Raw genomic sequence first — 24,857 nt, 5'->3', positions numbered from 1 at the left:
TTTTCCCTCAGCACAATGTATACTATCAGACCTCTGTGCGCCCCAGACGAACGACAAGGGCATGAAGAGAAAGCGGAGGAGCGGCGGAGAGTTTCCAGCTCTAACGTGGTGGGACACAGGTCATGTGACGGCAGGGACCTACCATCAACCTCACGCAGGGTGCACCGGTAACAATAATTATAATAACACATACGTGTGACGCTACTGTTCGCTATTCTCATGACGCCATTGTTCAGTATTTTCACACGAAAAGCTTGAGGTTCTCGCCTTTTATAATCAGCGGTGTAAAATTCACAGAACGCGTGTTTGGCGGGAGGTATTTTCAGCCGGGACCCCCCGCTCTGCAGCGGCTCTGATGTGCGCGACGTGCCGGTCCGGCTGCTCTGGCTCGGGGTGCGAGGGGGATACAGGTAGGGCGCCTGTTGCTGTTGCACTGGTGCACCGCCTGCGCCTGGGCGGACACCACTGAAGGAGACATTGCCGCAGCTGCTGCTGCTGGTTACAGCCTGAAGAGAGGGGCCAGTCGTGAATGCGTGTGCCCGCGGTGCAACAGTGTTTCTGGCGGAACCGAGTACATCACTCGGCAGTGTCAGTTTCTTCCAGCTCTTTTGTAGAGCGTTGTGAAGTTTGCAAGCTGCGGGCTGCGGTCAGGGACCGGTCTGTATCGGTGCGGGTGCGGTACCTGTGCTTGGACAGCCCTTGTGGTGCCCGCACTAGGTGTGTGCTTGCTGTCGCGGCATCCCTGGATCCTCGGCGGCAAGACGGCGTTTTACACCGCCCGCCGGACCGCGCGTTTCCGGAAGTGCAGACCTAATGAGATGAATGCAAACTAGCAGAAGAAACCCGCCCGAGAGAAACGTTTACACAGCTCTAATGGTAGATAGCTGAAGTGGCACATTGTGAAAACTTTTAATAGAAGAGCGTAAAACAAAGGCACACCTGTGTAAAATTGGTTGTACACTGTGCAAGAAGGGGAGTAAACTAGTTCCTGCAAATTGAAACTGAACATCAAAATAGACTCCAATCTGTTTATGCATTTGTATATTTAGAAAGAGAAAATATTCTGACTTGGGATGTTGTTGAAATGCTATAGGTGTCATTTTAAATAATCGTTGACGACAGACCATGACGCACTTGAAAGACTAAATCAAAATCCGTGTGAGTTGACTGGGCACGGGTGATGAGGTTATTTAACAAATTTAGTGTTGTAAAAATCGAGAAATAAATCACAGAAAGTAACCAATTGCTGTTAAAAGTTTTTTTGCAACAGTTTTTGCAGGCTTTCTTTCTTGATCTTTTGTGTTTTTTGCCTTTGCTTTCAGTTCATTCTACTGAAGTGTTCTTTTGATTGCAAAGTATAAACTTTGGTTTTCCAACAAATTATTTATCAAATTATTATTGTAAAAGTATTTAAAACTGTTTATTACAATGTTATATTATTTCAAGGTATATTTGTTTTAATAGATCGATGCTTGAGTCAGTAACTTTAATATGTTTATTAATTATGCATTAATTTAAAAACGTTTTTTTTGCTATTTGCTTTAGTTGATTTTGTCCTTTTATGCCTAACAAAAAGGATAATGTTCCCTTTTTTGTTTCCTTCTGCAGGTTAAGAATGTTGTTAAGTGCAGAGCAAGTCGCCCTTGTAGGGAATGTATTTGAGCTGTACGTTAAGGAGCACCACAAGAACCATATTGTCCGCATCCTGGAGGAGTGTGAGGAAGATGGCCATCGCTCAGTCGTTGTGAACGCCATGACCCTTTTCGAAGCCAATATGGAGGTCGGAGAGTACTTCAACGCTTTCCCCAGGGAGGTGCTGCAGGTCTTTGACAATGCTTTACAGAGAGCTGCTGTGTCGATCTCACAGTCTGCCTCCCAGCAGAGGAACTGCGAAATGAAGCTGAACCTTCACACAAGGATATCAGGTGAGTGGCTCGGCTTCTCGCGTGGGCTTGGTTGGAACAGTTCTCTGTGTCACAGGATCTCTCGGGGAGGCTTTGAGAAGTCAGGATTCGTTTAACCTCGTACGAAGTGTTATGAGGGAAGTGTATTTTGCATGTTTTTCCTTGAGCATTTAATGTTGACATCTAAAACAGTCTTATCCATTTGCTGAGCAAATAATTTATTTTAATAGAGCAAAAAATGTTCAAAGCAAAAATATTATAGTTCAGGAAAAGCACTTTCAGATTCCCTGCAGTGAACCTGGGAGGACTGCAAGAAACAGGAGAAGGGCGCGGTAGTGCTGTGAATTAAGTGCGTGCCTATCGCCTCAAGTTCCGTGCTCAATTTCCTGTCAGGACACAGGTTTTTCCAGCAGCCATATCAACCTGCGGCTTCCAGTTGGCAGCCCACTGAAGCTCAGCAGGTGTGCTGGCCTGGTCAGGGGCCTGGATGGGAGACCTCCTGGGAAAAACTAAGGTTGCTGTTGGCAGAGGTGTTAGTGGGGCCAGCAGGGGCGCTCACCCTGTGGTCTGTGTGGGTCCTAATGCCCCAGTATAGTGATGAGGACACTATACTGTAAAAAGGCGTCATCCTTCATAATTTTCATAATGGTAAGCATTTTAAATTGATAAAGTTCAAGTTGTCAACTTATGAAGTAAATCAACTTCATAATCATGCCGGGAGCTGGGCTGTGGCGTGGGCTCCTTGCCGGGAGCTGGGCTGTGGCGTGGGCTCCTTAGCCGGGAGCTGGGCTGTGGCGTGGGCTCCTTAGCCGGGAGCTGGGCTGTGCCGTGGGCTCCTTAGCCGGGAGCTGGGCTGTGCCGTGGGCTCCTTAGCCGGGAGCTGGGCTGTGCCGTGGGCTCCTTAGCCGGGAGCTGGGCTGTGCCGTGGGCTCCTTAGCCGGGAGCTGGGCTGTGCCGTGGGCTCCTTAGCCGGGAGCTGGGCTGTGCCGTGGGCTCCTTAGCCGGGAGCTGGGCTGTGCCGTGGGCTCCTTAGCCGGGAGCTGGGCTGTGCCGTGGGCTCCTTAGCCGGGAGCTGGGCTGTGCCGTGGGCTCCTTAGCCGGGAGCTGGGCTGTGCCGTGGGCTCCTTAGCCGGGAGCTGGGCTGTGGCGTGGGCTCCTTAGCCGGGAGCAGGGCTGTGGCGTGGGCTCCTTGCCGGGTGCTGGGCTGTGGCGTGGGCTCCTTAGCCGGGAGCTGGGCTGTGGCGTGGGCTCCTTAGCCGGGAGCTGGGCTGTGGCGTGGGCTCCTTAGCCGGGAGCTGGGCTGTGGCGTGGGCTCCTTAGCCGGGAGCTGGGCTGTGGCGTGGGCTCCTTAGCAGGGAGCTGGGCTGTGCCGTGGGCTCCTTAGCCGGGAGCTGGGCTGACAGCAGCATGCAGCAAGGCCAGGCTGCTACAGATGTTCTATTTTTAGACACAGCATTCTAATCCTATAATATTACTGGTGATAAGTGTTGAAAATTGAAAGAAACGTGGTCACCTGTAGGCAACTAAAATGACATATAACTCAGACAGAAATTATTGCCATGGCAACTAAAAGAGTAACTGCTGCTCCAGCCTTTTAAGTTATTTTTATTAAAAAAACATGATGCCTGTGGGCGGTGTTGAAAGTCTACACTGTATCTATATGTTTTCAAATATTTATAAGCCAATTCAATTATATGAGAATCATATATTTCAATCATATATCATGTTTTCATAAAATTCAGGCCTAAAAGATGTTCATCAGAATTTGTTTTTGCAATACATGGGTTGAAAATATTCTACATTGTCGAATCTTTAATGAGAGGTTGCAGCACCAACACAGGATCTTCAGATTCTGCTTAGGAATTTTGCACTGAATACAACAGAGGGATCGCTACATCCTACAGGATCTTGAATATATAGTTGAATAAGGTCTTGATCAGCTACTATGTCTCATTCCTCAATGGCTTCCTCCTGGTGCTCCAGACTCCATCCACATTCTAACGACATGCTGGTGGGTTAATGGGCTCCTGGGAGACCTGGCCCTGCATGAGTGCGTGTCTCTGTGTGCTCTGCAAAGGACTGGTGTCCTGTCCGGGGTGCACCCTGCTTTGTGCCCATTGCTTGCTGGGATAGGCTCTGCTCCCCTGTGACCCTGTACTGGATAAAGGAGAGAGATGGATAGATGGTATAAAATGCAGCTCCCAGTCATGTTGGACCTCCCTCTCTGCCACAAGACATCATCACTGATAAACTCAGAAGAGTGATTTTGAAATCCTTTATAAGCTTATAAATGGGGTTGTCAAACTATTTGTACATCCTGTGAAAACAGTTCTTAGACCTCAGTTCTCAAAACACGTGAACTCAAGACTTTATATTTTTGCATTATGTGTCTTGATGTTTCTGTATTATGTACCTCAGACATCCAAATACAAGGCAATCTTCCATGTGAAATCTGCAGTACTGGAATAAAGCATCTACTGTTCTGTACATTTTCTCCAGAAGAGAAAACTCAAATGTCCAGTTTTAGGAGAGCTCCTTTTGAATGTTCTCCAATTGCTCTGCTCTATTGAGTGACAATGTTACTTATGCAAACAGTTTCCGCATTGGCTTTTGTAAAATCACTAGGAAAGTATAAACAACAGCCAGGAACAACTGGCAGCCCTTCAGATTAGACATAAAACTGAGGTCCTGACTCTCTGTGGTTATTAAAAATCCCAGGACGAAAGGAGTAGGGGTGTAACCCCGGCATCCTGGCCAAATTTCCCCTTGGCCCTTACCAGTCATGGCCTCCTAATAATCCCCATCTCTGAACTGGCTTCATTACTCTGCTCTCCTCCCCACTGATAGCTGGTGTAAAGTGAGCTTTCTGGTGCACTATGGCTGCCGTCGCATCATCCAGGTGGGGCTGCACACCGCTGGTGGTGGAGGGGAGTCCCCATTACCTGTAAAGCGCTTTGAGTGGAGTGTCCAGAAAAGCGCTATATAAGTGTAAGGAATTAATAATAATAATATGGAACTTTGTGTTTAATACATAATGGATTTCCTGTTGCCTTTAAAAACTATTCCCTGCAGGAGCAATAAAAATGAATGTTTGACATTTGTATGTGACCTGTGGCCACATACATACAAATGTCCTTCTCTTTAAGTTCTTCTCTTGCAGCAGAAGAACTTATAAACATCACTCCTATTAAAACATTTCTGCTTACTTGAACGTTAGCTCTCAACACCCCCTTTTCTCTCATGGTTTAAAATTGATGGATATTACTTAGTTTCAGTAAGCTCCACCTGGTGGTTAAAGATCATCACTGGTGAAGATCTTTTCTAGGCTCGTCGTCGGTAAAAAAAAAACAACTTAAGTTTGTTTTCATATTCGCCTTGGGAGTAGTGCAGAGGTGCATTGGGAAATGCATTTTTCAAATGTACAGTGCAGATAATTACAAGACCTTAGATAAGGTACTTCATACATGTTTGAAAATGTGGTACTCGTCTGAAGTTTTCTGTCTGCCAATCTCCCACTTGGGTCTTGTAGGAATGCGTATTTTACAGCTAAGACAGTGAATAGCAAGACTGGGCTGCCATAACAAATTAGAAAAGTAAATCTTATGCTGGAAGACTAACATCTAAGGTGACAGACCTAATAAAAATTGACCTAAAAACCCAAATGTATGGTAAACAAAATACTTATCCATGTATAACACTTTGAATAATTTGTATATGTACATAATGGCAATACATTGTTATAAAATATAGCCAATTTGTAAAGTCATTTGTGTGAAATGTTGCCTTTTCTTGCCTTTTGCTTACCGAGTCCCTTAGTTCTCTTCCTTTTTCGTCATGATTTTAATCTCTCCTTTGAAGCCACAAACAGTATTCAGTACCAAATTCAGGGATGTCAATGGGGAAACAATGGTGTTGATCCAGGTTTTCACATTGCAGGGTTCAGATGCTGTTTTTGTGTCTATTATAGAAAAACTGTACTCCTCTTCTGTGTTGTAGGAATTAGAAATACCAGTGTTTTTGTATGTTTTGGGCATTTTTAACAAAAGGGGAAGTTGTCTCGTTAATAAGTGTTTTATTTTTCACTATATTAAATTATAATCATAGAGATCATATTAAATTAAGTATTACACCCTGCAGTACAAGCAATTATTCTTCTGACAGCTGAGAAGTGTAATTGGAAGTGTGAAATACTTCTTCAGTTCTATAAGATGTTGCACATTGCCAGGTTTTCATCTTTAATTGAGCCTTTGTTATTTATTAAAAAAAATGGACTCCTAAAGTTCACACTGTTAACAGGCATCTTATACAACCAGAGATGGAAGATGATGTAGTATATAATCTCAACATTTTAGTGTTCAGGCACTTTAATTGGGGGAAAAAAGACATCGTTATAACTAATTCACCTTTGGTCTGTTAACAGACTCACAAGGGAAGACGTAAAGACTGCAGGTTGAATATTTGTGCATTAGAAGCCTTTGTTTCATCTCCCCAGTGTACTATTGAAGTCGCTCACAGACTAGCAGACAGTACTGAGGTACACTATATTAGTACACTATATTAAGTGGTGCAGAATTTGACAGTAAAAATGAGGTTCTCACTTGTTTCTCATTATTTTCCTAGGATTACCTGTTTGCCCTGAGCTGACGAGGGATCGCATCCCAAAATCGCGGGATGTGGGGCACTTCCTTTCCGTCACGGGAACGGTCATCCGTACCAGCGTCACCAAGGTGCTGGAGTTTGAGAGGGACTACATGTGCAACAAGTGCAAGCACGTCTTTGTGGTCAAGGCTGACTTTGAGCAGTTTTATACTTTCAGTCCCCCGACTTGTTGTCCAAATGAAGAAGGCTGCAACTCCTTCAAGTTCACCTGCCTGTCTGCTCATTCCTCAGTCCCAGCCAGGTGCAGGGACTACCAGGAAATCAAGATTCAGGAGCAGGTGAGCTCCAGACTAGTGTCACAACACCGCATGCTTCAGTTTTCAGCTATGTAAAACATGCACAGTTAAAAGGTATTTATGTATGCATACTAAAATTGTAGTAAGTCATAGTTATTACATAGTTCATAAAACCTTACAGTTTTTCATGGCTATAATATTTAAGTCCACTAGGTGGAGACCAGGAGCTGCATGATTCCTGTACAGTACAACTTCATGCATTCCTGGGTCTGATTGTGGATTTGTTGTCCTTTTACAGCACACAGTGTTGTGCATTTTCTAACTTCTGTATTCATAGCCTGGCTAGGAGTTAATAAAGACATGATTAATAAACAATGTGTTCTTTATTGATATTATTTTTTCCATCCTCAGGCCCAGAGGTTATCTGTGGGAAGTATTCCTCGCTCGATGTTGGTTGTGCTGGAGGATGATTTGGTTGATGCTTGTAAATCCGGTAGGATACAGTTTCAGACAGTGTCTCTTTTGTGCTTTCCTTCAGGTCCCGTGGCAGAAAATTGATGAAGTTGCTGAGGCTCAATGTAACCCTAGTCTCCTCTATATCAGAATTGCATCTTTAGACCTCAAATCTTAGCGGTCTGATTTCAAATATAATTGATAAGAGTGAAAGAGCCTTTAATTTTAAATTTTCAGTGAAGAAATATTTAATATTGACCCATCTGGCAGGACGTTCTGCAAAAAATAGTGCTTCTTCAGGTCCGTTCATTGTGTGATGCGGAACCTCCCTAAGCTTCGAATGTTATTCAGTCTTCATTCATGACACTCCAGCAGGAGTTAATGTTAGAAGGACTAGATCATCCCTCAGCAGTGCTGGTCCCACTTCCACAACTGGGTGGACTGGAGCGCCTGGATAATGTACTGATCTTCTTTAAGGGTGCAACATCAGAGTCAGTAGCAGGTATTTAAACCCACAACCTCTCCGTCATGAGTTCAAAGGCTCACCCACTGCACTGCGACACCCCCGATAAACTAGGGGTTAAGAATAGTTGAGGAATAGGAGGTTAAAATTATAAATAAGAAGATCAGGTCTTGCCAACAGCGTGCTATTGAAGCAAACTGCTAAAAGTTAATTTCCTACCACGTGGTACCAAGGAAAGACCTGAGTGGTAATATGGTGTATATTTTTATTATTCTCTGGTATGGCATGGTAAAGAATTATTAATTAGGAAGCAAAGCTTAAAAAGACAAATATCCAAAAAAAACTCAAGACAAAACATTCAATACTATCGTGTGCAAATGGTTCTGTGTTTCACAGGCAGAGGAAACCAGAACTCTATAGTCTATAACTGAGGCACCAATACCATGTAGGGAAAAGATGGCTGAATTATATCTTGTAAAGATCCTGCTCAGGACTAAGTAACTCCCTAAAGCATACAGAATGATAGGGAGCTGCAGTATTTCATGTTTTCTCAGAAGTGTAGTACTAAACAAACAAGATTTATTTTAGCTTTTTGTGTACAAAAATAAAACAAATCATTATTACTACAAATATAAGCCACAAGTCCCTTATATAAATCCAATTTTCAGTCTCTTCAGTGCTCAAATTAGCTGGATGTTTTGAAGTCTATACATGGCATGCTCGCTAACAATGTCTCCTCTTTCTACTCTATACGGTTTTTAAGATTCAGGTTTCTGTGATCTTTTAATCATATCTTCTGTGTCTAACTTCAAGAAAGCTGACTGAATGATTTAAGCACAATTGGTTCAGTCTCAGTTTAAATTAGTACAACTGCTCAGCCTCAGGTGATAAAGTAAAGGGGCAGTGGAGCAGATGCTACAAAGAATGCTGATTTTCTGTCTCGGGGGAAGGCGTCTTGTGATGTGAAATTGGCACATTGCGAGCCCCTGACACTCGGGTGATTTGTTCCACAGGCGATGATGTCACAGTGTATGGCATTGTGATGCAGCGGTGGAAGCCACTTTATCAGAATTCACGATGTGAACTGGAAATAGTGTTAAAGGGCAACTTCATTGAAGTCAACAATGAACAGTCTACAGCAGCAGTTGTTACTGAGGATGTCCAAAAGGAATTTAAAGAGTTCTGGGAGAAATATAAAAACAACCCTTTAGCAGGTAATTTTTTTTTTAATCATTGCTTTCATTTGATTTTTTCATTTGATTCAAATTTAGAAAGTTTGGATTTTTTCTTCATTCTGTGGACCCTTTTTCATGAACCCCAGTTCTGACTTTAACATAAGTGTTCCTGTGATCTTTACTTTAGAACAATTGCATTTCTTCTTTTCTAATTGACTCCTCTTTTTGTCCCATACAAAGGCGATGCCCCTTTTTTGACTATTAGCATGCAGGTTGTTTGTTTTTCTGTTTCTCTATTGCCTATTTTTCTTCTGTACAAAGGCAGGAATCAGATTCTGATGAGCCTCTGTCCCCAAGTGTTTGGAATGTATGTTGTCAAGCTCGCGGTTGCCATGGTGTTGTCAGGCGGGGTGCAAAGAGTTGATGCATCAGGGACCAAAGTCAGAGGTTAGTGTCTTCAACAATGGCCTTTAAGCGTTCCTAGGGAAGTGACTTTCCCAGGGAAACTTTCATGAAAGCTCAAAATTAAAAGTTTATGTCAGTAAGGCTCAGTGTCTAGGAATCAATAAAGCCTTTTCTCATTTGGTAAAGACTGTAGCCTTGTAGGAAGTAACATCAAGGCCTGGTCCAACCTTCATCGGGTCCATCAGTTGCCAGTTGTCAGGCTGGTATTTGTGGGCAACGTTTTATTGGCTAGAAGCCATCTTCCCTTCTACCTAATGTGAAAAGACAAATTCCTAATGCAAGAAATTGTATATGGCCAATAAAGTAATCATCTTCTGCTTCTTCTTCTTCTTAAGAAAATCTAGTTGGAGATTAGCAAGCTGATTACATCCAGATAAACAGAGGAGCTGTGATGTACTAACCGCTCTCTACATTTTGGAGATACAGTAGGAAGATCTTCCTGGGTCCACTTCTGCTGAGTGCTGGAAATAGTTTTGTAGGTTTTAGCTTTAGATGAGAACTCAGCCTCATTTTAACTTAATGCTGCACAGTCCTGAAAAGATCTCCAGAAGATGCAGATAACCTTCCCTAACATAGCACACCTGTGGCAGTGAAAATACATTTTTCTTCTTTAATGAAAGAAACATAGGTCAAGCTGATGAAATCTCTGATTATGTGCAGGACAAATTGAACAGGTTATCTCTGTGATAGGTTTCATTCTGACACTCTGCCACTCTGAAGTCTCATTATTTCGCATTGATCGTGTTTTTCATTAGGTGAATCCCATCTCCTGTTAGTTGGAGACCCAGGGACTGGGAAGTCACAGTTTCTGAAGTATGCTGCTAAGATCACACCTCGGTCTATCCTTACAGCAGGGATAGGCTCAACAAACGCAGGTAAGGGTAAAATACCCTTTCAGCTGATGCACCTGTTGCAGGAAAGTAAAATCCCTTCAAGGCACCTTGAAATAACTGAGGGTAAACCTTCTGGTCTTGAAGCCAAAACCCCCGACATCTGTCAGCAGGCTGGGATCCTTCAGAGCTGGAGGCTTGAGCTCATCCTCATCAGCCTTGCTGCTCTTCCCAAGGCTGGGCTTCATCCTGCCAAACTCTGTAAAAAAACGCAAAATAACTCCAAACTGAAAGACAGGGCCGAAATCAGTTAGAACTGCCCTGGAATAAAGTATTTCCAGTATTTAAATATGATTAGGAACAGGTAAATGTATATTCCATGCTGAAAAGAGAAGAAAAACACAGTGTTTCAGCTGTGGAGCCTTCTTCAGGTGGCCTTCTTCTTGACCCGAAGAAGGCTCCACAGCCAAAACGTTGTTTCTTTTCTTTTCCTTTCAGCACAGAATAAACCTTTACTTGTTCCTTTGCGGCCTATGCCTGCTGACACAGCTACGTACGTTACCAAACAACTAATAACCTGCCAATATAATTTAATTTATCTGCATTTTTTTTACCTTTATTTTGAGTGCAGATTTATGCTGAAAATCTATGGTTGTGTCCTCATCCTACAACTCACTTACCAATTATTTTAATATCTTATTTCATATGAAAATACATAGGATATTGTAATATACCCACACTAATAATAAAGGCATATGAAGTTCCCATTTTCCTGGGTGTGTTGCCAAGTGGTGAATGAAACTGGATGGTTTCCCTTCTCTTTCCTCGACAGTTCTTCCACATTCAAGGCACTCTGCTGCTCTCTTTGCACCAGATGTTTCTCCATGCTCATGTCCAAGTGGCACACCTGTATGCGTTTGTTCCCAAACCATCTTAACCATTTGACGAAATGCTAGGTCTTGCATGCCAGTTCAGTCATGTAATGACATCTGTCATGCGTGCACAGAATTTATAACTTGTATTATTGCACTGTATCCAGTAACCCTATTATTAAATTTTATTTCTGTAGTTGAAATTTTTAAAATTCAAAAGTACTTGTTAATCTCTAAATCATATTAGATGTGATTATAAACTAAATGCATTGTTCCAGTTGCTTTAGTTTTAATCCTACAGTTTATTCCCGGTCATACTTGAATTAACATAAGGAAGACATTATGGTAGTAATTCAGGTAGGTAACTGACAGCTTGAATACGATTTGCATTAATCCTATTAGAAAATTATTCACAAATTTAAATGTTTTTGATGTTTGGAATTGCATTTATATGCCTTAGGTTGCTATTGCACCCTCACTTTATTACTGTAGAAACTGTGATACTACCATTATTCTCACTTAAATACATTTAACATACAAAAAAATATTTTCAACAAATTATTACATTTCAGTTTGATTAATTAGGTGTGTGTTGCCAATTCCTCAAGAGAAGTAGCTTACAGTGTTTAGTGATTGCTCTCTTTATTAGGCTACTGTTTACTGGCTACTTTATTAGGCTACGGTATATTTTGGACTGTTCACTTGAGTATAATGTCACAAGTTCAAATCTCCAAGTCTCAAGTCAATTCCGAGTCGTTTAGCTTGAGTCAAAGTCGAGTCGCGAGTCGGTGAAAATAGAGGCTTGAATCCGAGTCAAGTCCATGTTTCCCCCTTTAGCCTCGAGTCCACAACTCGGCTTCCTTCAGGTGAAGTGTTAGACCAAGGTCCTGACTCGTGTCTCCCGTTCATAAGCGTGGGGGTGTTAACCCCAGTTCCCTGGCTAACCTTTGCTCTCGGGGCTCTGCAGTGAGTGAGCGTGAAGTTTCTGCCGCGCGGCCGGGGTGGGTGCTGAACGTCACTTCGGGTGAAGTGGGTAGAAAGTGCAGCACTTTCGGATCCCTGTGGATGCTGTGAGTGGCTGTTATTCTTGTATCCTTGCTGCCCCGATGGCTCCTAACGAGGCTGTTGGGCTGCGGCAGGGCTGACAGTGGCGGCAGTGAAGGACTCGGGCGAGTGGCACCTCGAGGCTGGTGCCTTGGTGCTGTCCGATGGAGGGCTGTGCTGCATCGATGAGTTCAACAGCATCAAAGAACATGACAGGACCAGCATCCACGAGGCCATGGAGCAGCAGAGCATCAGTGTCGCCAAAGCGGGGTAAGGACCTCATCTGGAGGCACGACGCATGCATTTTCGTTAATTACTGCCACCTGATACCGGCAGAAGAATGTTCTGGAGCAGAAATGAGTGAACTTTGAAGGGTTTTTATTAGTAACGGACAACTTTTATGATTATTTTCTTAATTTTCTCATTGTAAGTGACTTATATGAACTTTTCCTTGCTCCCTAGTTTAGTGTGCAAGCTGAACACCAGAACGACCATCCTCGCAGCTACTAACCCTAAAGGGCAGTACGACCCCAATGTGTCCTTGTCTGTGAACATCGCTTTAGCTAGTCCACTGCTCAGCCGCTTTGACCTGGTTCTGGTCCTGCAGGACACCAAAGTCGAAGAGTGGGATCGCACCATCTCTTCCTTCATTCTGGAAAACAAAGGTTCAAGTGTTTATTTTTTCTTTAAGAAAACCATCCAAAAGTTTTTTTGCTGAGCACTAAATATAATGCAGTATTTTTCCATCTGCCTTGTAGTTCTGGTGAAAGGATACTTGTGGTGAGGGATTAAATCTCCAATCTGAGACTTTGTTCCATTCTGCAATAGCATTTTAAGGGGACAGACTGCATACTAACTGAAGAGTGGAGTCTTGATAAGGCAGTCTCTGGAAATTACTATTTTTAATTTGTTGTTTTTTGTACTTGATCACTATAGTTTGAATAAAATGTATGTTTGGAGAACAGACCTCAAAAATCTTTGGAAATATTTTGGGAATATTTTGAGTGTGTCCTATTGGAGAAGATGCAGAATCCCATTTCCCTGAATCTCAAAGCATTTTTTTTCATTTCAATTTGAATTGTTTACAGATAATATTTGCAGCACCCATTTTTACCACAAATAGAATAATACTTATTTATCTTTTTTGTAAAAAACACATGTACTGTCGGAGTTCTTTTGCTCTGAAAACAGAGCCTTTTAACCTTTCTTTGTCTGTCAGGTGCGCCCACTGTATCCGACACATTGTGGACCCTCGAGAAGATGAAGAGCTACTTCTGTTTCATCAAGATCTTGCAGCCCAGAATGTCGGACGAAGCCAACGCTGTTCTCGTGCGATACTACCAGCTGCAGCGTCAGAGCAACAGCAGGAACGCAGCCAGGACCACCATTAGGATGTTAGAAAGCCTGAGCCGCTTAGCAGAAGGTATCAGTAGATACATTTGTCATAGAATTTGTAAGTGAAATCAGGATATTAAAACGTGGATCCAATTTTGAGAATTGTTATTTTGTCATCCCGTGGCAGGTGTTATTAACAAATATACTTGACTGTTTCTCTTCCAGCTCATGCCCGGTTGATGTTTAGGGACACTGTCACAGTGGAGGACGCAGTTACCGTCATTTCCGTCATGGAATGTTCCATGCAGGTGCTTTTCAATTTTAGTTATCATTCAATTTCTCATTACACTGAAGTTGAAGTAGAAGATATAAAGAAAGTTCTGGTGTTCTGGTTTGTTTTGATTTCAGGGAGGGTCTCTTCTGAGCAATATAAATGCCTTGCACACATCTTTTCCTGATGACCCCTGTGAGCAGTATCGCATGCAGTGTGAAATTATGCTTGAAATGCTGGGGTTAAAGCACCTTCTCAACAAGGAACTGGAAAGGCTCCATCGGTAAGACAGTTGTAACCAAAAGGTGTTATTGTGGTAGTTAGGACCATTCAAAGACTGCACTGAACAGTAGTTCAAGATAAAAAGAAACACTTTTTATCTTGAACTGAAATGGAAGTATTTCCTTTACAGGTAGTGTGGTACAGCCATACTCAATGCAAGACATTTTCCAATTGTGCTGTCTTCATCCGTGAAGTGGCTTCTTTACTGTGTGATCACACATCACTGTAGCTTTATTTATTCCAGGTCAGACTGGGCATAAACATTAAAATTCCCTGGCTGTTCTGGGAGTCAGTTAATCATTTGTTCATGTATTTTGCGTATTTTTCTCCCTAGGCTGAAAAGTAGCTGTAAACTTTCTTCTAAAGAAGCAGAAACGTCTCCCAGGCCAAAAGCACAATGCACTGCCGATTCCAGAACAGAACGATTGGACCAGGATGTAGAATTGTTGCCATCGGCTCAGAGTGGGCTGCTGACAAACGCTGACTCTGAAAATGCACCCGAGTGGTTCCATGCCCTTTCTGGTGAACACAGCAAGGAAGCAGGTTTGCACCTGTCCCTGCCTGAGAAATCACCTGAGCTCTGTGACAAGCCCTACCGAACCAGCAGACCAAGTGACAGTGCCACTGTGCCAGACAGCACAGGCAGCTGCGTTGCTCCAGTCTCATTTAGTTCTGTTATGGATGAGCCGGATTCTGTGGTTGTTGAAAAAGTGTCCAGAAATTTTCATAGCGAGCGGATCAAAAAAAGGAAAGGTGATGTTGTGGGTGTGGAAAACCCAAAAGAGAAGAGAGGAAATTTGACATCATGTAATCTTGACTGGAGTGAGCAAACTGCCTCTGGATTAGAGCTCGAGTTCTGTGCAGATAACCTCCTCTCACACAGCACACCTGTGGCAGTGAAAAGGCGTCCTTCCTCTGTAAGGAAGAGAAACGTAGCTCAGAGAGACCTTTCCGAAGACCAGCCCAAACCTCATGCTGACGAGGTCTCCGGTTCTGTGCGGGAAAAACTGAGCTGTTTTGCATTCCAGTCCAGAAGGAGACCAGTTCATTCAGTCTGTGACAGGGGTGCGATTGGCCTGTCTGCTGCACAGGACGATTTCCCAGTGACAGGAGAGTTAAGAGAGTCTGAAACACGTAAGGACAATGAGAAAGAGAATCATACAAGAGAAAAAAGATAATCCGTCAATTTGTAATACGAGAACAAAATCAACAAGTGTGGTATCTATCACTGAGGGAAGGTTTGAAATTGCAAACAATAATTACTTCAGAAATAACGATGGATTTTGTAATTCATTCCAGAGCCACTGATGTAAAGATTTACAATGTAATCTTTTTCCTGTACAAACATTTCTATCATTATGAAGTTTCATTCCCTCAGTGTATAACTTAAATACAATCCTTGAAAACCATTGCTTTAGAATTGAATGATTGTGATTCTGTACGGATGCTTTAGTTTAATTTGTGTTATTTTGTCAACCTATTGCAGGTGTAAATAATGAATATGCTTTACAGTTCCTCTTCCTGCTCATGCTTGGTTGATGTCTAGGGTTGATGTCTGCAGTAGAGGATGTTTTTACTGTCATTTCTGTCTTGGAATGTTCCATGCAGGTGCTTTTCAAATGTATCTATCATTCCTTATCTCATTACACTGAAATTGAAGATATAAAGAAAGCTCTTACAAGTGCTTGTATGTGTTCTGGTTTGTTTTGATTTCAGAGAGGGTCTCTTCTGAGCAATATAAATGCCTTGCACACATCTTTTCCTGATGACCCCTGTGAGCAGTTTCGCACAGTATGAAATTATCCTTGAAATGCTGGGGTTAAAGCACCTTCTCAACAAGGAACTGGAAAGAAATGTAATATTAATCATTTCAGAGTCGCTGATGTTAATATTTCCAATTTAATCTTTTTCTTGTGTAACATTTCTGACACTATGAAAATGAATTCCCTCAGTATATAACTGATGTACACCCCCTGAAGACCAGAGCTTTAGAATGATTGTGATTCTGTATGAATGGTTTTGAGTCTCCTGTTTAGAAAATCAAGTATTTAAACTTAGCAAAGGCAAACTTTGTTGGAGTTTTAGGTAAATTTATAAGAGTTCCAATTTATAAAAGGAAAAAGGCTTTTTTTTTTTGCTTGGTACCATCTTTAAAAAAATAACTGAAGAATTTAAATGAAAAGCACTGGCAGGAATAGCACAGCATGCTCTGGCAGTTTCAGGAAGTTTATTATTAATAAAGGCATCTTTCATTAGTAAAAATAGATATTCCTGTCCAGTTTTACCTTGTGTCTGCTGACATGGTTCTGGATATAAAGGCGCAGGGCTGTCTGAAGGGTCATTTTTTTCCCTGGGAAGTTGTGCTGTGGTTCTGCAGAGTGAAGTGCTGTCAAGGCTGTGGAAGAATCACAGGTGCTCTGTGTGTCAGGATCTAATGAGAGCAGAAGAACATGAAATTGTATTATGTGGGTCATTGGCAGCATGTAGAGCGCTTTAACCAGGTAATAACCCTTTTTTCTTTTGATTTATTTTAATTTTATTAAAGCTTCAGATGTGTATATCTTAATTGTCTCTTAATTTTGATATTGTCTGTAACATACAATTATTACCACTCCAAAGTTTTGTCTTTACGGACACCTGTTTTTAGTTTGCGGGAGGTGGAATCAGCTCTTTGGATTTGTGTTACAGTAAAGGTCAATGTCAGGAGGGAGCTGAAGATCACTGGTAAAAGGATGGGGTAAGATGAGACGTTAATGGCTGCTTCCTGCGGATGAGGCCACATCAATAATGGATATTGATGAATGAGTCAAGTTCCAAGCACAGAGAGAAAACGGGGGATTTGAAAAAAAGGAAAATGGGATTCTAGTAAAGTTAAAAGATGAGCTACGGTAACAGCTGGTTCATTCTAGAAAAGTTCATTTGCCTTCAGTTGTTCAGTTCAGTTTGGAAAGGTTTTTGCTAAACAATGTGGCAATTCATTTCAGGAAGAACCCTCAGACTGGATTTGTTGTTCTTTAAACTTACCTCAAATTGTGCTGTACACAATTTCTTACATCTAAAAAACGATGCAAAAAAGACTTTTTGGCTTGTATTTCACTACAATAAAATGGTAGCAGCAGTAGGGAATGCTATAGCCACTCAAGTCTTTATTGTAATGAGGACAGCATCTACACTAGAGCAGTATTCTGTCTGTATTAATACAGGTTTTTAATCTTAAATTTTGCATTACCATTCCTTTTTTACACCTTAAACACCTCTGTATGGAAGTGCCAGCTGATTCAGGTCACTGCTACACGTACCAGGAGGGTTTCTTGGGAGGAGTGTAAACAGCCGAAGTCTTTTTTCGTTCTGTGTAATCTCCATGCTTGGAGGCTACAAGCCACAGGTATTTTAATTCTGCTGAGGGTAGTCCCACACCTACCTTATCAGTCGTGACTGTTGTTGCAGGGATCCTGGGACCACAGGCAGTGAGTCACACAAACCAAACTGGAACAAACACAGGATCGCCGGCATCATGGCTCCTGCTTGGCTCCAGCTGAACACCATGGCCTGTTGGCTGAGTAAGCGTTTAGGTGCTGTGCATTTTAATAAAGGAAGACTTTGGGCCTGTTTTCATTATGTCCGGTCTTTAATGTTGCTATTTGCTTCAGGAGAGAGGAATAGATTCCCACAGCCTGAAATTTTTGTAATTAGCCAATATTGCATTTTGTTAAACTTGACTAGGGGAGGACGTTACTTTGTACTCTTACAAGTAATGCTCAGTTGGTTGAAATCTCTAAATGACAGGTTAATGGGTTTTGCTTGTACTGTAACTTCAGTCAGTAATAGACTGTCCATGGAACTATGCAACTCTGATTCATATCAGAATGCAGGATATTGAGTGAATAAGAAACATTTCATATCATCTTAAATATGCAAAACAAGTGAAATTTCAATATTTCTATAATATTTCTGATTTTAAACCTTTTAAAGCTGACTCTGAAATTGCAGGATCAAAAGGTAAACCACAGAGGCTATCACAGTTGCATCATCCTCCGGAAATACAGTATATTGTGGTCAGTTTATATTTCTATCTTGATAAGTTGCTCATAAAAGTTTAAAGGGATTCTAGATTTTGTGCAATGTTATGAAATATTCTCTTACTTTATATGCATTCATCAGAAAAACAAAATGCTTGGTATAACAGGTTTTTTACTTTTCAGTTGCAAGCCGTCTGCAATAAATGTGCAAAAACTGATGCTTTAAAGAAACCAGAAAGGAATAATTGCATAATGGTTTCCCATTGCTTTGCTTGTGCATCACGTTCCTTAGGTGGATGTGCACAGTAAGTGTGAAACAAAGAACAATGAATTCAGAGCTGCGGTGTTTCCCCGAGAATCTTCTGTTCTCCCAGCAGCGTCTTTGAGCTGTAAATTGCCTTAGCACAATCAGTAGGAGATTCCTTAACTTTAGTTAAAGTCAGTAATGGCAAAATAATGTATTCAGTATCAGTATGTGACCTGAGTAAACAGTTGTTGTTTTGCTGCAGTGTCTCTCCATTGAAGTGAAATGGAAAACAGTTCAGCTGGCTTAATGCTCCACTCCACATTGAAGGCTGTGTACTAATGGATGACAAATTAAATTAGTCGTTCATTCCTGTTCTAATTGTCAGGCAACTGATTTAAGATGTGCAGATCTGAGATGGGCATTTGACTCAGGTGGCCCTTCTGTGCAAAAAATATATGCTCTTAACAAGATTTATTAAACTTTCTCAATGTATAGAAGTGTAGTCTATATACAAGTCTATGTATTAAAGAGTGTGTACACATTTTTATTAGCGCACAGTCTACTGAGCACATAAATGTCAGTTTAACAACTGATGGCATTATAGCATCAGACTTCTCTCCCAGTGCTTGTTTTCTTGGCTGCAACCGATGCAGGGAATGGAGACCATGCTAAAGGATCCAATCTAGTTAGCAAGCACAGGACTTCTGGAAACAAAGCTTCATGTAGAATGTTTGGTAAGAACCTACAGGAATCTGTCCAGGATTTTATTTGGGAGAAGGTTACATATTAGTCTATTCTAGACCTACTCTGAAAGTTCTAGTGTCATAACCCTCTTTATCCTTTTTATAGTTTGATTTCATTCCTGTCTCGGGTCCGAACAGGTAGTGTAGATCAGTGGGACTAGGCCTAAATTAGATCTCAATTAAACTTGAGTATTAAGTGTAAGTACTACATAATTGAACTTCCACACTATACAGCACTGTTCTTAAAACATTTTCATTTTTTAAAAGAACATATTCATATAACAATTCATCAATACAAGTAGCAATACGCCTGTGTAAAGCAAAACACACAAGTGTAACTTTGGATGTGTTTATGACATTGAATTACACACTGTCATATAATACAAATACTGTGCATTCAGGTGCATTAGAGTTAGTCTGACATTATTCGCTGCTCTAATTCTTCAGTGAACCATGTTTGTACTTTAATGCATCGAAGTACATACTGTAATAGTGGTTCCTGTGTCGATGCTGAACTTGAATAAAGATGTTTTTTTTTGCAATGAGGTCAGTAATTAAGGTCCGGCATTGTGTGGTGTAGATACTTTCACTACAGGAGAGGCCAAACCATTTGATGAAGTGGCCTTAATGTCAAAGACACATGCATCAGTGTTTGTGTCTTGAATAAGCAGATCTATCACTTGGGTATTTTGTAAAGGCTAGAGGTTTTAAATGTATGTTACGCTCTATGTTTTGGAGACAAATTGGTGATTTTCTTTCTTTTTACAACTGTTTTCTTTGGAACAATTGGAAATATTGTTTTGAGGTAAGTGCCACATATGTTTTAGATAGTAAATGATAATGTCATGTTTTGCCATCTTTACCATGGGTGAGGGCAGTGCATTTGATTTTCTAGTTTTTTTTTTATGCAGTAGCATAATTCACAATGCTAAGTGCTATACTGTATGCCCATGTTTAAGATCCCAGTAATACCCATGTATTGTTAGCCTGGTGGAATAGAGCTTGTCAAGAAATGTATATGATCTCTCATAAAGATGATTCACATTTGGTGAGGAGATGTACAGTAATTGCCGCCTAGCTTGAGTAATACTGGAAAGGCAAGATTCCTGCGTGCACGTGTCCTTCTTGACATGTTCAGACACATATTCACTGTCCAGGAATATCCAGCGACGGGTAGGATTTCGAGTGCATTTACAGTGTTTGTATAGAACAGGCATCAAGAAATGTTAAAGCTGACTATAACTGGACCACACATGGCTGCAGAAGTAAGCATAGCTGTCAAAATAGTTAGAACCAAGTAAATACAAAAATGCTTGAAATGATTCGGACAGTGCTATGTTATGATGTTCTTTATTCAAGTGAAGCTTAAAATAAAATGCTGTGTTATGATGTTATTAAACCTATAATTTACTGCTCCTGGATGTTTTTCTGAATCTGTGTTCAATTATGATGCCAGTAAGTTCTGGCTGACTGGCAGTGTGGTGCAGTGTGGAGGACTGGGTTAGTCTTCGCCTCAGGACATTGTCGGAGAGGAAGTGTTGTATGTGCAGAAGTAATGAAGTGCTACACTCCAGGCAGGGAGTATTGAACTTGCATGTGAAGATGTGTCCGTTCAATCAGGGCTTTAACAAAACAACCTGCTGTGGGTTCTCTAATAAAGAACCTGAAAGGCAGAAACATTTGCCATCTGGTCAACCAAAACAGGTCAACCAGATGGTAAACTCGTCTTAAGCTTGAATTCAAGATGAAAGTACTGTAGTCATTTCAGTGAAACCGTCTAGGGTTTTGAGTTGATAAGTCTGTTCCCAATGTGGAGAAATGTTCTTCATTTTAAGCAATTGGCACTTGCTAGGAATGCTTTTTTTGGTGGAAAGACTACTTTTCCAAAATCTAAATATTATTAACTAAATAAAAGGCTTCATTTTTGTATGTTTTTTTTAGAATGTAAATAATTTACCTAAAAACATTTTAAATACTCTTTCACTCTATTATAAAAGTGGTGTTTCGTGGCCCAGAGATAATGTTTTGGAGTTCTGCGCAGTATTTGTTTAGTAATTTATTTATAGAAAAGAAACAATGCTAATAATTCACAACTAAACACAAATCAATATTCTTAAAATGACGAAAGATTTTTGAAATTGTTCTTTTAACTTTTGAGCTCAGAAGAATTGCAAACCCTTGTAGTGAAAACGAAGATGAAAGCAGAATTTGAATTCAAATCTAGCACCTTTTATCTGTTACGTTAAAAGTGGTTGGCTGAAATTGAGTTCCTGTACTCAATTTCAGTTAACTTACGCAGAACCACCATCACTTCCTGACAGAGCTTCTGCATTGCTAGCTAAGGATCTAATGAAGAAAACCCGTAAGTTACTAACTCTGCTATTAAGAGCTTTTAAAATGTCTTTTTTTCTTGAAAATATGTGATTTTCTTAATTGTCTTGGTAGATGAAACTTAATATCAAGACAGAGAAGAAAAAATATTTTTTAAACAATAAAAAGTATTCTATATTCAAGGGGTACTATTTAGTGATCTTTATAAACTATGTTTTAAAATTTTAATTAATAAATAAGTTTGTTTTTCCTGACGTGAAATTCTCATTTCTTGCAATACTGTATATTTACATTGAAATGTATGAAATAATAAATATATATAGCATGAAGACAAGTTGAGTAAAGTAATCACATTCAGAATTTCGATCTGAACTTGGAGTTTTGTATATGATGTGCGTAGGGACGTATTTGGTCCAGAGACCCCTCAGAGGTGCAGAGCCACTGGGCAGTGCTGTGAGTGTGTTCTGGTCAGCCAGAGTAATTGATTTCCTGGCAATGGAAAAGGAAATGGGGGGGAGGGGGGCAGAGCAACTCGCTGGCTGTACAGCGCTGATAAGATGCACAAAAACAGTGATTGTAAAATTTTACAGGCAAAACAATGAGCTGTACTTTGTTTTGTACAATGGTCTGGAACCCGTTTGTACCACAAATACCTTAGCAGGGGCTCAAATGGAAAATAAAAAATGACAGGTTGTGACGGCCGACTGGGAGATTTCGTTCTGCTGAGAGGAAATGTTTTGGGTGTACGTGAGCTGCCGTGCAAGTCGTGTCACTGTAATGAGGACAAAAAGGCAAAACAGGGCTTTGTGAGCAAAATATCAGCTGACTGGTCAAAAAATGATGAAACAATCTGTGCCCAAATATTTGGTGATATATTATTTACTATCACCATTTATACTTATAAAACATATATATATATACAGCATTTATACTTTGAACTGCAGAAGAGACTTGTGGGATATTGCGACAAGTATTCTTATGAAAGTTGAAGGATATGACATCACAAAGTGTCTGAAATTAGACAACCCCCCTTATAACCAGCTTGGCTTCCTTCAAATTGCCAATATTTAAAACCACTAATAAGCACTGCTGTGGGCTGGCAGAGACCTGGGCCTGCACATTGCAGCAATTTGTTTTTATATGTACCTCTAACACTAACTCAGAGTAACATACTAATCAGCAATAAACAGAAAGCACATTTAATTTATATACCAAAACAGAAATGAAAGGCTTGTATAAACAAATGCAAGTGATTTCAACATCAGAATGTTTTATCTGAAATGTTTCTTCTGGCAGATTCCTAAACTTAATTTTACCTTTTTTTTCCACAAAAAATGTTGTGATGTTATAAAGCTTTATGAATCTGAAAGAGACAATATTAAATGCCATATTAACTGGTAGTTCAATGAATAGATAATCTGTTGAAAGAGGCCATGTTATAAAACATCCAACTAATGTATCATTCAGAGCCAGCGTTCCGTAAAACACAGACCCCTGTTAGATACAAGTCTGTTTAATGTTTAAAAATGCTTGCCAAAGTCAGAGACTTGCAAATTAAAACTAGTAAACAGAGGTGGTTTGTCTAATTTTAAAATGCCTCCTACAACCCAGGACAACAGCCTGGACGAGCTGAGATTCTTTGTTTGGAGAGTAGTACACTGGTGTTTTTGATATTTTGGTTCTCTTCTTTGGATCCTCCTGTCTAGAGATATCAGACTCAGTAGTTATTCTTAAATGTAAATTAAATGACTCATTGCCTGTTCAAGCCTCCAACATGATTGCTCATTATCCAGTTAGTATCCATTGCTATAATGTGTCTCGGCATGAAAATGTTCAGAATGACACCATACTGTTATTATTGAGGTATGCTTTATTCTCAAGGATAGGATATTTTACCCAAATGAAATCAAATAGCTCTTTCAGTGTCTACCAGGGAAATAATTGCAGTGTTTATTTGCTCTGAAATTGATTTCATTTAATTGGATTTATTTCTTGTTAAAATAATTATATAAGCATAATCGTACTGTAGATCTGAACATTTTTAATCACGTTCACTGAGTACCCTTTATTTAGTCACAGCATTTTTGATGCATATACAGAACATCATTCTTCTGTATTTTAAACTTAAATATTAAGATCTGAGTTACTTTAAAAAAAGTTTGGATTAAATTGAAGTTTCATAAAAGCAACTACAGTACATTTGAGTTATAGCCTCCTTTTAAACTTACTAAACTCATCCAATTTTTCCACAGTTTGAATCTGATCTGAGAAAGGGTATTATGATAGGAAATATCTGGCAGATTGTACTGTATTTAAAAATGTAGCAGCTCTGACATCCCACTCCCTGCTGTTTCATGGCGTGAGGTCATCTCTATCAAGAGCCAGAATCCCGAACCACTAGAGAAGAATTTAAATAAACAACAGATTTTTCTAGGTCTTAAGTGAAAAGACTGACATAATGCATTACATCATTTATATTTTAACAATAACACCTATATTTCACAATAATTAACAATAGACATATATTTTAGAATCAACAGCATGATTTTGCTGCTTCTTTCCTCTGTGAAAGAGAAATCATGCCTTACATCCAAAGTAAACAGATAAACAGAATATACTGTACAGCAATGTCACACTTGTGTCATTGAATATACAGCAATGTCACAATGTCCACTATTTAACAGTTTTAACTTAGAAATTAGTGCTGTCTTATTTATTTGGAGTACGATTTTACTAGTGCTCTAACTCAATAGTCTGTTTTGCAGGCAAGAACAGTGTTTCCAGACAGGAAGTTTAATTATGTGATGGCTGATGTTGATCAGCACATCCTGTTATCTTGCCAGCTGACTTTGTTTTGTTGTGTAACATTGGTGATACACCAGCTAGGGCCAATACTCACACTATGTGTTTCTGCAAAGGAACAAGTAATAGGTTTATTCCATGCTGAAAAGAGTAGAGAGATAACACAACATTTTGGCCATGGAGTCTTCTTCAGGTGAGACCTTCTTCGGTTGATACCTGAAGAAGGTTCCACGGCCGAAACGTGTTTTCTTTCTTCTCTTTTCAGCATGGAATAAACCTATTACTTCTTCCTTTGAAGACTACGCATGCTGAAGCAGCTACCTACCTGAACTGTATATTTCTGTATATGTTATACTGTACACTTGTAAAAACTACGTGTGATAATAGATAAAAAATATAAGAAGAAGACCAGAGATTAAATGAATGGAATTAGAAGAACTAAATGTTAGAAATATTATATTATAACTTGGATTTTTTTCCGATATGTTATGAAAACAAGTCTGAGTTTGATTACATACCGGTTTTTACAGCTAAAGAGAGGTGTTTCAGGTGCTCCTTTAAAAAAATCTTAAGATGCAAATCTAAATATTAGTGTCATACCCAGCTTTGCCTTCTGGCAGTTATTTGGCCGTAATTAGTCTGTCTTGTGTTTTCCGACAAGTCCAGAGTAATTAAAGATCTACATGATATGAGTGCTCACCGTACACCACTGCATACCAATGAGCA

At 40.3% G+C, this 24,857-nt stretch overlaps 2 protein-coding genes across 4 annotated transcripts in view; both read left to right on the top strand.

Annotated features, from left to right (window-relative positions):
- On the top strand, positions 1-16,555 carry mcm9 (minichromosome maintenance 9 homologous recombination repair factor). Its single transcript, XM_069195587.1, has 14 exons — positions 1-167; positions 1,609-1,925; positions 6,525-6,841; positions 7,211-7,292; positions 8,729-8,929; positions 9,212-9,337; positions 10,111-10,230; positions 12,197-12,371; positions 12,564-12,766; positions 13,321-13,524; positions 13,662-13,744; positions 13,845-13,990; positions 14,324-15,123; positions 15,706-16,555. Exons 1-14 carry the CDS (start codon positions 16-18, stop codon positions 15,753-15,755), a joined length of 2,976 nt encoding a protein of 991 aa, XP_069051688.1. The 5' UTR covers positions 1-15; the 3' UTR covers positions 15,756-16,555.
- Positions 16,556-16,706: 151 nt separating this feature from the next.
- cep85l (centrosomal protein 85, like) overlaps positions 16,707-24,857 on the top strand; it is a 92,663-nt gene continuing 84,512 nt past the window's right edge. Inside the window, exons 1-2 of one of the 3 annotated variants that reach the window (XM_069195590.1) lie at positions 16,707-16,726; positions 17,437-17,549. In XM_069195590.1, coding sequence (XP_069051691.1) covers positions 16,722-16,726; positions 17,437-17,549 — 118 coding nt within the window. In that variant the 5' untranslated portion in view covers positions 16,707-16,721. Of the gene's footprint in view, positions 16,727-16,802; positions 16,878-17,436; positions 17,550-21,310; positions 21,361-24,857 lie in introns of those variants that run through there. The other 2 variants (XM_069195600.1, XM_069195594.1) reach the window with 2 other exon arrangements.

Source organism: Lepisosteus oculatus, chromosome 2, assembly GCF_040954835.1.
Source record: "Lepisosteus oculatus isolate fLepOcu1 chromosome 2, fLepOcu1.hap2, whole genome shotgun sequence".
Classification (NCBI taxonomy): Eukaryota; Metazoa; Chordata; class Actinopteri; order Semionotiformes; family Lepisosteidae; genus Lepisosteus; species Lepisosteus oculatus.
Note: the sequence above shows the minus strand (reverse complement) of the source record. Positions and strands in the feature narration are given on the sequence as shown.